Source organism: Lagenorhynchus albirostris, chromosome 16, assembly GCF_949774975.1.
Source record: "Lagenorhynchus albirostris chromosome 16, mLagAlb1.1, whole genome shotgun sequence".
Taxonomy (NCBI): Eukaryota; Metazoa; Chordata; class Mammalia; order Artiodactyla; family Delphinidae; genus Lagenorhynchus; species Lagenorhynchus albirostris.
This window is the reverse complement of record NC_083110.1, coordinates 57,984,781-58,001,268: the sequence shown is the minus strand read 5'-3', so window position 1 is coordinate 58,001,268 and position 16,488 is coordinate 57,984,781. Positions and strand designations below refer to the sequence as shown.

At 44.2% G+C, this 16,488-nt stretch overlaps 1 protein-coding gene and 1 pseudogene across 12 annotated transcripts in view; one reads left to right on the top strand and one right to left on the bottom strand.

The window, feature by feature from the left end:
* The window catches only part of NOLC1 (nucleolar and coiled-body phosphoprotein 1), a 31,688-nt gene that overhangs the window by 12,039 nt on the left and 3,161 nt on the right, over window positions 1–16,488 (bottom strand). For 2 of the 12 annotated variants that reach the window (XR_009536044.1, XR_009536043.1), the window contains exons 5-14: window positions 16,208–16,373; window positions 14,730–14,869; window positions 14,456–14,600; window positions 14,011–14,139; window positions 13,628–13,738; window positions 12,894–13,535; window positions 12,604–12,710; window positions 12,337–12,429; window positions 12,025–12,162; window positions 10,480–10,524 (exon numbers count right to left, since the gene is read on the bottom strand). Coding sequence is in view for 7 of the 12 variants with exons in the window: in XM_060126102.1 (XP_059982085.1) it covers window positions 10,456–10,524; window positions 12,025–12,162; window positions 12,337–12,429; window positions 12,604–12,710; window positions 12,894–13,535; window positions 13,628–13,738; window positions 14,011–14,139; window positions 14,456–14,600; window positions 14,730–14,869; window positions 16,208–16,373 (1,740 nt within the window). In the remaining 5 variants the exon portion in view is untranslated. Of the gene's footprint in view, window positions 1–2,455; window positions 2,559–9,727; window positions 12,163–12,336; window positions 12,430–12,603; window positions 12,711–12,893; window positions 13,536–13,627; window positions 13,739–14,010; window positions 14,140–14,455; window positions 14,601–14,729; window positions 14,870–16,207; window positions 16,374–16,488 lie in introns of those variants that run through there. The other 10 variants (XR_009536047.1, XR_009536046.1, XM_060126105.1 and 7 more) reach the window with 8 other exon arrangements.
* LOC132507030 (ubiquitin-ribosomal protein eS31 fusion protein-like) lies at window positions 14,947–15,716 on the top strand (annotated as a pseudogene).

The following is a 16,488-nucleotide window of genomic DNA, read 5'->3' as shown; positions in this document are numbered from 1 at the left end:
GGAATAAAGACACAGACTTAGAGAACTGACTTGAGGACATGGGGAGGGGGAAGGGTAAAGTGGGACGAAGTGAGAGAGTAACATTGACATATATACACTACCAAATGTAAAATAGCTAGCTAGTGGGAAGCAGCTGCATAGCACGGGGAGATCTGCTCGGTGCTTTGCAACCACCTAGAGGGGTGGGATAGGGAGGGTGGGAGGGAGACACAAGAGGGAGGGGATATGGGGATACGCGTATGCATATAGCTGATTCACTTTGTTATACAGCAGAAATTAACACAACATTGTAAAGCAATTATACTCCAATAAAGATGTTAAAAAAAATAACCATCTTATGAATGGATAAAGAAGATGTGGCACATATATAAAATGGCATATTACTTAGCCATAAAAAGGAATGAAATCGAGTTATTTGCAGTGAGGTGGATGGACCCAGAGTCTGTTATACAGAGTGAGATCAACTCGATGCTTTGTTATGACCTAGAGGGGTGGGATAGGGAGGGTGGGAGGGAGACGTAAGAGGGAGGGAACATGGAGATATATGTATACATATAGCTGATTCACTTTGTTGTACAGCAGAAACTAACATAACATTGTAAAGCAATTACACTCCAATAAAGATGTGAAAGAAAAACAATGAAATAACCATCTTAAATGTGTAGGTACCCAATAACATAGCTTCAAAATACATGAAGAAAAAGCTAACAGAACATAAAGGAAAAATAGACAAGTCCACAATCATAGTTGTTTCAATTTTCCTCTCTCAGTAATTGAACAAATAGAAAAATCAACAAAGATGTAGAAGATTTGAGCAACACTATCAATCAATTTGCCCTAGCTGACATTTATAGAACATTCCACCAGCAACAGCAAAATACATATTCTTTTCAAAAGCTTGTGGAAGAGTCACCAAGAGAGACCATTTGCTGGGCCATGAAACAATCTCTATAAATAAAGGATTGAAAAATCAGTATCAGGTCAACTATAGACCTAAACAAGGAAAACAAATAATAAAGCCTTTAGAATATAATATAGAATATCTTTATTATCTCAGGATAAGGAAAATTTTCTTAACACACGAAAGTACTAATTTTGAAAGGAAATATTAATAAATATGTTATATGAGTCAGAAATCCAATAGGAAACAGATGACACACTCAAATTAAAATGGTCTGAGAGGGACTTCCCTGGTGGCACAGTGGTTGGAGAGTCTGCCTGCCAGTGCAGGGGACACGGGTTCGATCCCTGGTCCAGGAGGATCCCACATGCCGTGGAGCAACTAAACCGGTGCACCACAGCTGCTGAGGCCCGTGCGCCCGGAGCCGGTGCTCCGCAACGGGAGAAGCTACCGCAATGAGAGGCCCGCGCACCACAACACATAGTGGCCCCCGCTCGCCGCAACTTGAGGGGGCCCGCGCACTGCAACAAAGACCCAACACAGCCAAAAATAAATAAATAGATTAAAAAATAAAATTAAAAATAAAATGAAATAAAGTGGTCTGAAACAATCTATAAGGATGTTACCATCACTTGGGCAAAAGCAATGAGAGTAAGGAGCAGGTTCAGAATCCCCAAGGGAAAGTTTATATAGGAGACTGTTATTTTTTTTTTTTTTTTGGCCGTGCTGCATGGCATGTGGGAACTTACCCCAACCAGGGATTGAAGCTGTGCTCCCTGCAGTGGGAGCACAGAGTCTTAACCACTAACCACTGGACTACCAGGGAAGTCCCGAGGAGACTGTCTTGAGGGGAGCAGTGACTTTTGATTTGAGAACACAGCAGTTTGGGGCTAGGAAAAATAAATACCTACTCTCGTTCTCCACCTTCTTCTGATTTCCTGCAGGGGCACCCCATTGGCCAAAACCCAATCAGGAGCCAAAAAGCAGAGAGCCAATGATGCAATTCCTAGAGGTCAACCTCCCTAGGCAAAGAGCCAGTGGAGAAAGGTGGATAGTGTATATGGAGAGACAAATGCAAGATATCTGGCATATTTGACTAAATAAAAAGTAAGCTCTCTTTCATCAAAAAAAAAATACAATAAAGTAAGGCAAGACAGAACTGAAGAAAATATCTATACAGCATAAAACCAACAAAGGAACTGTATCCAAAATATATAAAAAACTCCCACAAATCAATAAGAGAAAAACAGAAAACCCAACAGAAAAATGGATGAAAGACTTAAGTAGACACCTTCAGAAAAGGAACTCCAAACAGTCACTAAATATATGAAAAGGTGTTCAACCTCATTAGTAGTCAGGGAAATTCAAATTAAAACCACAATAAGATATCATCCCACACCCAGAAGACTGGAGAAAATTTTGATTTGACGTGACTTACCTAGTGCTGGAGAGACTATGGAACAAAAGGAACTCTCTTGAGCTGGTGATGGGAATGTAAATTAGTAAATACCTTTGGAAAATTGGCATTACATGGAAGATTGAAGATGCACTTACCCTATGACCAGCACTTTCCCTTCTAGGTTTAAATTCAGGGAACTCTTGCACATGTACACCAATAGATACAAGAGTGTTCACAGCAGCATCACAACTTGAATGCCTGTTAATAAGTGAATTAGTAAAGAAATGGAAGTATACAGTAAACTACAACACATCAGAGAAATAAGCAAGTCGTAGGAGAATAGATACAGTGTGGTACAATTTATATAAAGTTTAAAAACAAGACTATATATTCCTTAGGGATATATATATATATATATATATATATATATATATATATATAAAAGGCCCCTCTGTGCCAGGCATTAACCCTTTATTTGTTGGATTATGGAACAGTTCAAGGGAGGTGGTGTGTGTGTCTTAGAAAGAGGTCAAGGATTTGGAAATGAGAGGAGATATTCAGAGGGTACAGGCCAGCAACTATTTCCCGACCAGTATTAATATATTTCAATATTTTAACAATTGGTACTTATTAATGTTAATACTGGCTTAACATTCGGCCTTAACATACATACAAAGAGGGAATTTAACTGTGCTGGCAACATTCTGCTTATTAGGCTGAGAGATGGGTATGCAATTTTTCAATAAATTATTCTTTATACCTTTTTACATTTCTTAAATATTAACTAATACATTTTAATTTCACTTAAAATATATGTCACAGTTTACAGTAGTAAAAATAAGACGCTTTGCACGGCTTGCGGGATCTCATTTCTCCGACCAGGGACTGAACCTGGGCCATGGCAGTGAAAACCCAGAATTCTAACCACTGGCAACTAGGGAACTCCCAAGACACAGTTTAAAATTTAAGAATGTTATTAATTGCATCATGTTAGTGAGGAGTTATGTGCTTTGTACTCGTTCATCAAGTTGAGATCTAGCTTGAAAACAGAATTTGAGCTCCAGTTTAAGTTAGGTTTTTTTTTTAAGCACTTTATTTCTTCCTAATCACAAAAATTCTAACTCACAAGAATAAGGCATCTGGAAAGACAGCAAGCGTTGAGTGGCTGTCAGATGATTCTCTCTGGTTAAATTAGACTCAGAAATTATAGACTAATTTATCAACGATGAAAGACTACTTTGGGACTTCCCTGGTGGCGCAGTGGTTAAGAATCCGCCTGCCAATGAAGGAGACACGGGTTCGAGCCCTGGTCTGGGAAGATCCCACATGCTGTGGAGCAACTAAGCCCATGAGCCATAACTACTGAGCCTATGCTCCAGAGTCTGCGAGCCACAACTACTGAGCCCGTGTGCCACAACTACGGAAGCCGGCACACCTAGAGCCCATGCTCCGCAACAAGAGAAGCCACTGCAATGAGAAGTCTGCACACCGCAATGAAGAGTAGCCTTCGCTTGCCGCAACTAGAGAAAGCCAGTACACAGCAACGAAGACCCAACACAGCCAAAGATAAATAAATAAATAAATAAATTTTTTTTTTTTAAAAAAAAGGAAAGACTACTTTGAGTTCCTTAGTATGTTGATGAGCATATCCTAAATTCTCAGGTTGAATATTTCAGTTTGAGAGATGAAAAACGAATAATTGGAAGAGTGTTTTTTTATGTTCTGGTACAGCATTTGACTATAGTTTTTAAATCCCCCAAAAAGAAAAGGTCATCAATTTCTTATCCTTGAGTGAAGCAAATCATCAAGTGCTAGGAAAGTGTCAATCTCGTGGCAATAGAGACCTAATCACCAATTTGATCTTCTTAAGCATCTTGACGTATTAGCCAGTACTTTTATAGTTCCAATATTTATTTATTTTTTTGCGATACGCGGGTCTCTCACTGTTGTGGCCTCTCCCGTTGCGGAGCACAGGCTCCAGGCGTGCAGGCTCAGCGGCCATGGCTCACGGGCCCAGCCGCTCTGCAGCATGTGGGATCCTCCCGGACCGGGGCACGAACCCGCGTCCCCTACACTGGCAGGCGGACTCTCAACCACTGTGCCACGAGGGAAGCCCCCAACATTTTTTAAAATTGAAGAATAGTTGATTTACAATACTGGGTTTAATTTATGCTGTACAGCAAACTGACTCAGTTATACATATATATATTCTTTTTCATTCTGGTTTATCACAGGCTATTGAATATAGTTCCCTGTGCTATACAGTACAAAGTTGTTGTTTATCCATCCTGTATATACTAGTTTGCATCTGCTAATCCCAAGCTCCCAATCCTTCCCTCCCCTACCCGCTCTCCCCCTTGGCAACAAGTCTGTTCTCTATGTCTGTGAGTCTGTTTCTGTTTCATAGATATGTTCATGTTGTGTTTTAGATTCCACATATAAGTGATATCATATGGTATTTTTCTTTCTGACTTACTTCGCTTAGTATGATCATCTCTAGGTCCACCCATGTTGCTGAAAATAGCATTGTTTCATCCTTTTATATGGCTGAGTAGTATTCCACTGTATATATACACCACATCTTTATCCATTCATCTATTGATGGACAGTTAGGTTGCTTCCATGTCTTGGCTATTGTAAATAGTGCTATGAACACTGGGGCACATTGTATCTTTTTTTTGCCACATGCACACAGCATGTGGGATCTTAGTTCCCTGACCAGGGATTGAACCTGCGTCCCCTGCAACGGAAGTGTGGAGTCTTAACCACTGCACCCCCAAGGGAAGTCCTGTTTTTGAATTAGAATTTTCTCTGCATATATGCCCAGGAATGGGATTGCTGGATCACATGGTAACTCTATTTTTAGTTTTTTAAGGAACCTCCCTACTGTTTTCCATAGTGGCTGTACCAATTTACATTCCCACCAATCGTGTATGAGGGTTCCATTTTCTCCACACCCTCTCCAGCATTTATTATTTGTACGAGAGTCACTTAATGCCTTACTCTTCCTCACTGCTCCCCTACCTCCACCCCACCAACCAAGTTCTAGTTTTTTCCCTAAATATTTCTCAAATCTATCCACCTCTCTCCATCTTCTCTATCTTGGCACCACTTTAATTCAGGTCACCAAAATGATCTCTCTCCTGGCCTACTGCAGTAGCCTAACTGGTCTCAAAATATCCGCTCCAAATCCCTTCAGTCTATTCTCATGCTAACCACTTTTGGCTTTTCAGCATGCAAATCTGTCACCAGCCTTTAACACATTTGGTGATACTGATGGAATGTTTAATGTTAGTTGATTACTGTCTGTATTGGTAATTCTTTTATATATTTGAAATTTTCCCTAATAAAAAAAAATGATACCCACACATACACTCACTGTTATGGACTGAATGTTTGTGTTCCTCTGCCCCCCAGAATTTATATGTTGAAGCCCTAACTCCCAACATGATGGTAACAGTAAGCAGGGCCTTTGGGAGGTAATTAGGTTTAGATGAGGTAATGAGGGTACAGCCCCAAGATAGGATTAGTGTCCTTGTAAAAAAGAGACCAGAGGGGGGCTTCCCTGGTGGCGCAGTGGTTGAGAGTCCGCCTGCCGATGCAGGGGACACGGGTTCGTGCCCCAGTCTGGGAAGATCCCACATGCCGCGGAGCGGCTGGGCCCATGAGCCGTAGCCGCTGAGCCTGCGCGTCCGGAGCCTGTGCTCCGCAACGGGAGAGGCCACAACAGTGAGAGGCCCGCGTACCGCAAAAAAAAAAAAAGAGAGAGACCAGAGAGCTTACTCTGTCTCTCCCTGCCATGTGAGGACATAGCAAGAAGCCTTCTGAAAGCCAGGAAGAGAGTTCTCACCAGGAACCAAACAGGCCTGCATCTTGATCTTGGACTTCCCAGTCTCAAGAACTATGAGAAACACATTTCTGTTGTTTAAGGCACCCAGGCTATGGTATTTTGCTATGGTATTTTGCTATGGTAGCCCCAGATGACTAAGACACGCACACACTCTTCAACAGCTTCCCACTGCCTTCAGAATAAAACACGCCTTACAAGGCTCTACATGCCCCGGTCCCTGCCTCCCTCTCAAGCCTCATCTCATACTGCTCTCCTCCTTCCTTTGCCTTTCAGCTGCACAGACCCTTTCTGGGGTCTCCATCATGTTCCCTCTCACCAAAAGGCCTTTGCACATGCTGTGTCTTCTCACTGAAAAAAACACACAGCCCTGCTCATCTTGCACCACTGAGACAGGCTGGGACCTGGGACCCTTTACTGGAGTGCTTGCACCTAGACAAGCAACAGAATACCAAGAAACTATAAGGGACTATGAACAATAAGATACTAAAAGACGACAAACCAACTGCCACTTCTGAGGAGCCAGGAGCAAAAGCAGGGTACTCTGCATGATCCCAGCACCGCCAAGCGGGTGGGCAGACCACCTAAGCCACTCCTTCAGCCTAACCCACCCATCCACCCCCACCCTCCCACCGCTTAAGAACAAGCCCACCCTCCTCAGAGAGCGAGCAAGGGAACCCGTTACTTGTTTTCCCTCCTTTGTGCTACAGCGTGGGTCCCAATAAAGCCTTGTCTGAATACCTCGTATGGTCTCTTATCAACTTCTATTGATTAAAGAGTCCAAGGACCCAAGTCAGTAACATCAACACCTTCACCTAATTAACTCTCACCTTCAAGTCTGGGCTGAAACATCACTTCCTCAGTGAAGACATCTATTACCACAGTGACCCTATGTCCTGACTTGCCTGGGAAAGTCTCAATCCACACCTGTTCCTCTCAGCCTAATTATCAATCTCTCTCCCTTCATTCTCAAAAACATCCCAGTTTAGGGACTTCCCTGGCTGTCCAGTGGTTAAGACTTCGCCTTCCAATGCAGGGGGTGCAGGTTCGATCCCTGATCAGGGAGCTAAGATCCCACATGCCTCGAGGCCATAAAACCAAAACATAAAACAGAAGCAATATTGTAACAAACTCAGTAAAGACTTTAAAAATGGTCCACATCAAAAAAAAAAAATCTTTAAAAAAAAAAAAAAAAGCATCCCAGTTTAGATGATAAATTACATGGCTACCCAGTCCGTGAGGAAGTATCACCACTATGTGGGCTACTTTCCCCTGTCACATGTGCTCACAGCTCTTCGTACCTTGCCCTCATTGTACTGAAGTTTATATTTATACATTTATTTGTGTGGATTAATATCTTTGCCCCTCATTAGACTGGGTAAACTTTGGTTGCTGGGACTGTGTCTGGTTTTTTGTTCATTCATGATTTTGTTAACATCTCTCACAAATTACGTGCCTGGTATATAGTAAGCACTCATATTTACTGAATGGATGAATTTCTGTGTCTGACAGGCTAATTTATTCAAATACTCTGTACCCTACCTACCCTCCAATACACTTAGAAGATGGAAGCCTGGCATATGTTCTCCTCAATCCTGCTGGGAGAGGAGGGGAGACAGAGGAGAGAGCACCAGGGCCTCTGAGCTCCCAGGCATAGGAAGGACACAGGTCTGCAGTTTCCATAAGCAGTGGGACCTGTGGCTGGCCCCCCTTATGGGAGTTCCAGTGCCCTGTTGGACCTGAGGGGAAAGTTGGGAGTTCCACATGAACATCAGGGTTCCTCTATGAGCCATGTTGCCTGTTGCTGGTTTTCAGGTAACAGATGACCTCTCATAGATGACAGACTCTCCTCTCCACTCTCCAGAACCAAGGGTCCTCAAACTAGGACCTACGTCTTATTCATCTCTGTATCCAAAAGCTCATAGCAGGTGCTCCGAATTTGTTGAATGTTAAGTGGGGTAACACAATGCCAAGCTTCAACTATAGAGTCCAGCTCCCTGCAGTGTGCAAGGGCCCCACCTACTGGCCTCTTCAGTAATTGCAGACAGCTTAAGCCAGCTTTGCATGAGGCAGGGGGATAAGAACTCAGTTGTCAGTAGGGGCTTTGCTTTCCCTGCAGCTGTATTTAGTGCCAGGAGCACTGCATTGGACTACACACTCAGGAGAACAAAATAAAGTATTAACTCCTCAGTTGGGTACAAAAGGCCATTGCTACTCAATCCTCAGACAGTATTAACCTGCCCCTACTTACCACACATCCTCCACCTGATCCATCCTAAAGGCTCTCTTCTCCCACTGGGAACATTTCTTCTTCCTTTCATGGTATGTGCCTTCTTCCCCCCTGGCAGCTGCTACTCTCCTCAGAATCCTGGGCCAAGGTCAGTCTTTTGTTGCTGTCCCCTTGGGGGTGCTACTCTGACCCTTGGTGACAGGACTCAGCATGGTGTACAGAACTGTTCCCATCTCTGACTTCCCCTATTAGACACTGAGCTCTCAGGGAGTTCTATGGCTGGTACATAGTAGGCATTCAAACACTCTTAGTATTTCAGAGCCCCCAAATACTAAGGTTGAGACACCATGATCTAGTTAATATCCACCTAACAGGATTGGGTAGTAGTGAGGATATAACCTGTGAAACATAAAGCCACAAAAGGATATTGGAAAGTCTCCTGCTTTGTGTCCATATGAGGTACACTGCAGATGGCCATGAGCCATCATGTGTGTGATTCACTTAACGTGTGGATTTCAGCAACACTGCCAGAACCCATCAGCATAGGTAGGAATTCAGGTCCCTGAAACTAAACAATGAAATGGATAAATTAAATGTGGTATATACATACAATGGAATATCACGCAGCCTTGAAAAAGGAGATCCTGCCACATGTTACAACATGAGTAAACCTTGAGGGCATTATGCTAAGTGAAATAAGCCAGTCACAGAAGGACAAATGCAGTCTGATTCCACTCATGAAATATCTAAAGTAGTCAAAATCATAGCAATCTGTTGCACAACAATGTCAGTGCTAACACTAATGAACTATACACTTAAAAGTGGTTAAGATGGCAACTTTAATGTTGTGTTTTTTTACCACAATTTTAAAAAACTGAGCATTTTCATTTACCCAAGTGGCAAAGATAAACTTGTTTAAGTGTTGGCAAGAGGGCAAGCAAAGAGGTACTTTCATAAAGTGTTGTTGGAACTACAAGTTGGTACAATGGTTTTGGAGAGCAATGATGAACAAACGTTAAATGTACACATCCTCTGACCCAACAATCACTCTTAGACTATTTCCTATAAAAATACCCACACAAATACTCAGTCTCACATATAAAATATCCACTATGGCACTATTTATAATAACAAAACACTTAAACAACCTGAACAGCTACCAATAAGGTACTACTTAAAATAATTTATGCTACTTCCATACAATGGGGTCATTAAAAATGAGCTCCAAAGTTATGAAACCCTGCATATAGCAAGCTACTCCATATGTGTGAGGAGAAAGGGGAGAGGATGCATGTAGTAGTACACACAGTGAAACTCTCTGGAAAGAGACAAAAGAATCAAGTCCCAGAAAACGGGGATAAAACGGAAATTTAATTTTTACTTTATAGTATTAGATTTAACAAGTACATTTGAAAATGAAAGTATAAGGGGAGGAAAGAAAAATTACCAACTCATTTCTTTTCAAATGCTCTTAGATTAGTGGTTTTCAGCTCTGGTTGCTCTTTAGAATCACCTAGGAGCTTTAAAAAATCTTAACTCCCAGAATCCACCAGAGAGCACCAGGATCTGACTCAACCGATCAGCAGATGGGTCCCTGGGTATCAGTGTTTTTAAAAGATCCCCAGATAATTCTAATTTTCAGCCAGTGTTGTGAAATCACTGATTTAGGCCAGGGTTTTGCAAACTGTAAAACGCCAGATAGTAAACATTATATCCTTTGTGGTCACATAAAGTCTGTCACTTTTTTTTTTTAAAACCCTTTAAAAAATGTAAAAGCATTCTTAGCTCCTGAGCAACACAAAAACAAGCCATGGACTGGATCTGGCCCATGGGCCACTTTGCCAATTCCCCAAGTTAGACTACGCACAGGCTGGTCTATTGCCTGGACAAGGCACCATGAGACAAGGTATCATGAGATAAGGAATAGTCAAGAAGGCTCCACACTGAACCCACAAGTCTGGGCCCCAGCCCTCCAACTAGCAACCAAGTTGTTCTGTTTTGAGTGGAGGTGGGAGAGCTTTGGACTCACATTAATAAAACTCCCAAGATACATTATAAACCAGCCAGCTTATTACTTTTTAGTAAGATGTAGAACTTTTAGCATGCAGACTGAATACGTATGTCAGCGTGAAGAGCACATTTTCTTCCTAGAGGCAGTGACACAGAAAACCAGGTTATCTGTGGAACCCAAACAAGGGGAAGCTATCCTTAAGTTACAACTCATCCATAAAGCTAGGGCACACTTTCCCAACACAGGGACAGACCAGCCCCAGAGAACTTGGAGAACTCGTCGACTTTCCTCCCTATCTTACTCTGGCTGAGCACTGCCAACAGTCATCTCCTACAGCTTTATGATCAGCCTGCTTGGCCTAAGAGTCGTATCTCTGCTCACTGTTTTTTACTGTTATCTCCACTGTTACTGAGAATCAAGGTTCTGAAGGGGGCACATCAGTTGCTCCCGTGCACCAACTACAAGACACAATAATCCTGTTAGGATGCTCTCCCAACACCAGTCTAACTCAAGTATTACCAGATAAAATGCTTTGTAATGATTCTTCTCATCCTCCATTTACAGGTTACCTATAAATTCACTTGAATAATGTAACCTAATTCCTACTGAGGATTAAGGTTTTTAATTATAGGTTTTCTTCTTTCACTTTCTTGATCAGTGATTCCCAACCATGTAGGAGTTAATGAAACCAAGAAACTAATTTTGTGTCACCACTGCTACCAAGACAGAAATACCAAGTGATATGTGCTTTTCAGATTAAATTAAAGCTATTTTGTTCTCTAAAATGTAAAAAAATAAGATGTAGCCCTCAATTTAGTATTCGACACTCTTAAAGGTCAAGCCAATCAAAAATTGTCTTTGAACAATAAAAAAGTTTATGCTTTCAAATTAAAAAACACATATCGCTAACATTATGTAATAATAAAAGTATAGCAAACGAAATATTCAGACTGACCCCACGGCATTCACACCACACCAGAATTTTGCCTGAAACAAAACAGTAAATTTTATCCGCCAAAGTAGGTAAGTCCATGCTGGCTGAAAACTTCAGTCCTAGACCCCACGAATGAGGTACATAGTTCATGCTTAACAGATAAATACATTAACCAGTCTTAGCCACCCCTCACCAGGGCCCTGAGGGGTAGAAAGGATGAAATGTGGACACAAGCACTCCCATAGACAGAATTCTCCAATTATAAAAATTCATAATGTGACCTTTACCACATCTTGGAAGATAGCTGAGATTTTAATCTGTGAACCCACCTCTGAAAACCACAACAAAAATCAATAAGAAATAATCTAATGTAAAATATACAAATTTCTCAGTATGAGAACTTCCACAAAACAGGGAGAATGACAACTAAAACAATTTTTCTTATAAAAGAACACTCCCCTTACCTTGTCCTTGCTACCCAACACTCAAAAACAAATCTGTACAAAACCACAAACACAGAAAAGGACCTTAGAGGATGTGACGACGCAAAGCCTTCAGACCTAATCTAAACTGCTCTCCTCACTGAGACCCTCCCCCGATAGAGCTGAGGGTTCCCAGGTCCACTGGGGAAAGTGAGTGGTCTCAGATCATCACCCCTGCTGTGCTACAGATGGTCCACGGTCACTCGCTGTCAAACTTAACAGAATTGACTTGGACAGAGATGGAGCCTCCCCGGTAACTGCCCCGCTTCTTCTTGGTTTTCTCATGCCGGAAGGATTTGCCTTTGGTGAACTTCAGAACTTGATTGGCTCGCTCCCCCCAGTCTCCGGTTGCACCCCGCTGGTAAGTAGAGACAGGTGGTTAGCACACAGAAGGACAACGCCAGGGCCCTGTCAGTTTCTTCTCCCTGCTCCAGGCAACCCGAACCCAGAGAACCTCCTACCAACCAGAACCAAAAGCTACCCTCTCTCACCCCACCCCCTCAAGAATGGTGAAGACCCTCTCTCTCCTCACCTTGGCGTCAAAGGAATTGTCTGCCACTCGAGCATCCACCTCAATCTCCTCCTCCCTGATCCTTCGGAATGGGGAGGATCCCCTTCGTTCTCCCTGAAGAAGAATGAAGCAGGAAATTCAGGATGGAGTGGGCTTCTGGTCAGGAAGGCCCTCCGGAGCTACACCCACAGCACGTATGCCAGGCCAGGCAAAGGGCTGTCAAGGTGCTTTGCAATTTTTCTTTCTACTCTAAACGCTGGCTCCTGAGAGGAAAATAAGGCAACTTACTTTCTTCCTTTTAGGAAACGTGTTGGGGGTCTGGGGCTTTATCTTCTTGGCTAGAGGAGTCTCTGCCTCCTTAGCAGCCTCATTCTGCTTCCGCTTCTTTCCTGAACCTACAAAACAAAAGGCCAGACTCAGGAGACCAGTTTCCTGTTCCTCCTCCCAGGGTCCCACACTGAGGGCCTCCAACTAACTGGAAGCCAGTCATGGGCCTCGGCTCCCTATCCCACCCCCAAGAGTAGAGCCCATCCTGATCTGGGGGACAAACCCAGGAGGCAGGTTCTTTGGATACAGACCTGGCTTAGCAACTGCCACTGCTGCCTTTTTCTTGCCCCGCTCCTCCTCGTTGCTGTCCTTGTCTGCTTTTCCATTCTGGGCAGTCAGTGCAGAGGTGCCATTGGCCTTGGCGGTTTGTGGTCTTGGAGTGCCCTTGGCCTTGCGCTTCTCCTCTTCCTCCTGCTCACTGGAGTCCTCAGAGGAAGAAGTGCTGCTGCTCTCGGCCTTTGCTTTCTTCACAGAGGCTGGTTTGGAAGGGGCTACAGTTCCCCCTGCCTTCTGTGGCTTCTTTTTGGCTGGGGGTTTAGGCGTCTTCTCGTCCTCGTCTTCCTCGCTGCTGGAGCTGTCTGAATCAGAGTTGCTGTCCCCACCACCCTGAGAGGCCTGCCTGGCAGGCAAAGACGGAGCTGCTTTGGCCATCACCTTGGACTTAGGGGTGGCTACAGTCTTCTTCGTCTTCTCCTCCTCACTAGCACTGCTCTCCTCCTCGCTGGAGGAGCTATCAGCCTTTCTGGTCAGAGGCTTCTGGCCAGTGGCTGCAGGCTGCTTGGGAGTTGTAGCTGGCTTAACCGCAGACTGCTTGGGAGTGGCAGCTGGCTTACCTGAGGAATTCTTGGTGGTACTGGCTGGCTTAGCAGGAGCTTCATCAGAACTGTCGGAGTCTAGACAGAGAGGATGGAGTGAGTATCTCCCCACATCAGACTGAGGGGAGCCCTTGGAGCTCCCACTGCCCTGAGGGCCTCCTATGCCTTACCTGAGCTGTCTGAAGAGCTCTCTGCTGCCTTCTTTGCTGGAGCTGGTTTAGTAGTCGCTTTGGAGATGACTGCCTTAGCTGGGGGTCTCTTTTCTTCCTCAGAACTTGAATCTGGAGAGAACCTATGGCATTAGGCTGGGTCCAGAGTCCCAATCCAACCAGGGGCAACGAAAAGAAGGATGCAGGGAGTTCCCTGGTGGCCTAGTGGTCAGGATTCCAGGCTTTCAGCGCTGTGGTCCGGGTTCAATCCCTGGCGAGGGAACTGAGATCCCAAAAGCCGCGCGGCACAGCCAAAAAAAAAAAAAAAGCAGAAGGGACAGAACCATTTCCCTCCCTACTCCTCATAGGCTCCCCAGACCCACTCACCACAGGTGATGACTCACCAGACTCGTCGCTGCTGTCCTCACTGCTCTCCACAGGCTGCTGCTTCTCTGCAGCTTTCTTGGGAGCCTGAATTCCCAGGGACTTCTTGGGTGGGGGAACAGAAGGCGGGGGAACTGAACTATAGGGACCTGTTTAAAAGGGACAGTGTGGTGGTTTTAAAATATATACACAAATTCTTTGATACTGCTTCCTTCTAGAAATGGAGCTTAATTCCCTATCCCTTGAGGGTGGGCTAGGATTAGTGACTCATTTCTAACAAATAGACTACGGCAAAGATGATGGCATGCCATTTCTGAGTCTAGGTTATAAAAGGCAACGTGGCTTTCTCCTTTCTCTGGGAGAAGCTGGCTGACACATGCCAAGGTCCACGTGGTGACTGCAGAGGTCCTCCTGCCATTGGGCCCTGGTCACAGACGTCCAGCTTGACTCCCCGTGTCCAGTCACCTGGTTTTTTCTTCATGGGTTTTTTCTTCTGCTCTTCCTCCTCCTCCTCCTCACTGGAGGAGTCCTCACTGCTGGAACTCTTTTGGGCAGGAGTGGCAGCTGCTTTCACTGGGGCCTTGGCCACAGCTTGCTTTTTAGGTACAGTCTGCATCACACAGAGAAAATCAATTACCACAGGAAAATACTGACCCAACCAATCCTGCCATGCAATGGAGACCCCCCAATTACCAACGTCCCCAGTCCCTTCTTTCCTGCTAGATATTAAGGTCCATACCTTCTTAGATACGGCTGCTGCTTTCCCCTCCTCTGAGTCATCATCACTGCTGCTGCTGCTACTGCTGCTACTGCTGCTGCTGCTGTTACTACCAGCTGCTTTGCCATTGACTACTTTAGGTGCTGGACGAGCTGGTATACCTAAGAAAAAAGAAATAATGTAAGCGAGTACAAAGACATCTTTCGGATCCACCATGGGCAGTGGTGCCGCCGCCAAGATGCAGATTTTCAGGAAGACCCTGACAGGGAAGACCATCACTCTCAAGGTTGAACCTTCAGATACAATAGAAAATGTAAAGGCCAAGATCCAAGATAAAGAAGGAATCCCTCCTGACCAGCAAAGACTGATCTTTGCTGGCAAGCAACTAGAGGATGGCCATACTTTGTCTGACTACAACATTCAAAAGGAGTCCAAAGGCTTCCCTGGTGGCACACTGATTAAGAATCGCCTGCCAATGCAGGGGACACGGGTTCGAGCTCTGGTCCGGGAAGATCCCACATGCTGCAGAGCAACTAAGCCCGTGTGCCACAACTATGTGCCCGCTCACCTAGAGCCCATGCTCTGCAACAAGAGAAGCCACTGCAATGAGAAGCCCGCACACCACAACGAAGAGTAGCCCCCGCTCGCTGCAACTAGAGAAAGCCCGTACGCAGCAACGGAGACCCAACTCAACGAAAAAAAAACTAAATAAATTAAAAAAAAAAAAAAAAGAGTCCATTCTTCATCTGTGTGGAGACTTCGTGGTGGTGCTAAGAAAAGGAAGAAGTCTTACACCGCTCCCAAGAAGAACAAGCATAAGAGAAAGAAGGCTAAGCTGGCTGTCCGAAATACTGTAAGGTGGCTGAAAATGGCAAAATCAGTCGCCTGCGTCAGGAGTGCCCTTCAGATGAATGCGGTGCTGGAGTTTCCACGGCCAGCCACTTTGACAGACACTATTGTGGCAAATGTTGTCTGATCTATTGTTTCAAGAAACTAAAAGATAAGTAATCGTATACTGGTTAATAAAAGACAAGAACTAATGAACAACAATAAAAAAGGAGTATCAAAACATTAAAAGGCCATAAAAACCTCCTTCCTATTAGCACAGAACTCGGGAGTCTGTCAATTCTCTTGCCTCTGGAGGAAGCATGAAGGAGAATGCTGTGGTTTACTACATCCAAGGATGAATTTCTTGCCCAATTTCAGGAATAAACCTGTCTTCCAAAAAATGATATGATGCAAATTATTTGAATATGCCCTCTGAAGTCTTTAAAACATGTTTTCCCTCACTGCAGACTATTTCTGTAGTTACTAGTCCCTAACAATAAAACTTTTTACTTACCAGGAAAATGTTTGTTTTTTTAAAAAAATGACACCAGTCAATACTTCTAGTTCAACATCCAGTGCCATTTCACTCCTGTGCTGAATTAAGGAATTTTCACATCAGTCCCCAGGGCAACCTGGTCCCCAGTCCAGCCTCCTAGGAACATAAACAATACCTGGTTTGGCTAGGGCTTTAGCCTGAGCTTTAGCTGCCACGGGTGTTGTCTTTGGTTTCTGGTTCTTTGGCACCTCATCTTCTGAGCTTGAGTCAGAATCAGAATCAGAGCTCTTGGCCTTCTTAGGAGGAGCTTTGACTGTCTTGGCTTGGGGCTTAACTCCCTTCTGTGAGAAAACACACAACCAGGAGAATCAGCAAGAGTTTCAGGGCACCCAAAGGACATCCTAAGGTAGAAAAGCTTCCTAGGTGCCCCCTTTTTTAGGCCTTGTCGCTGCCACT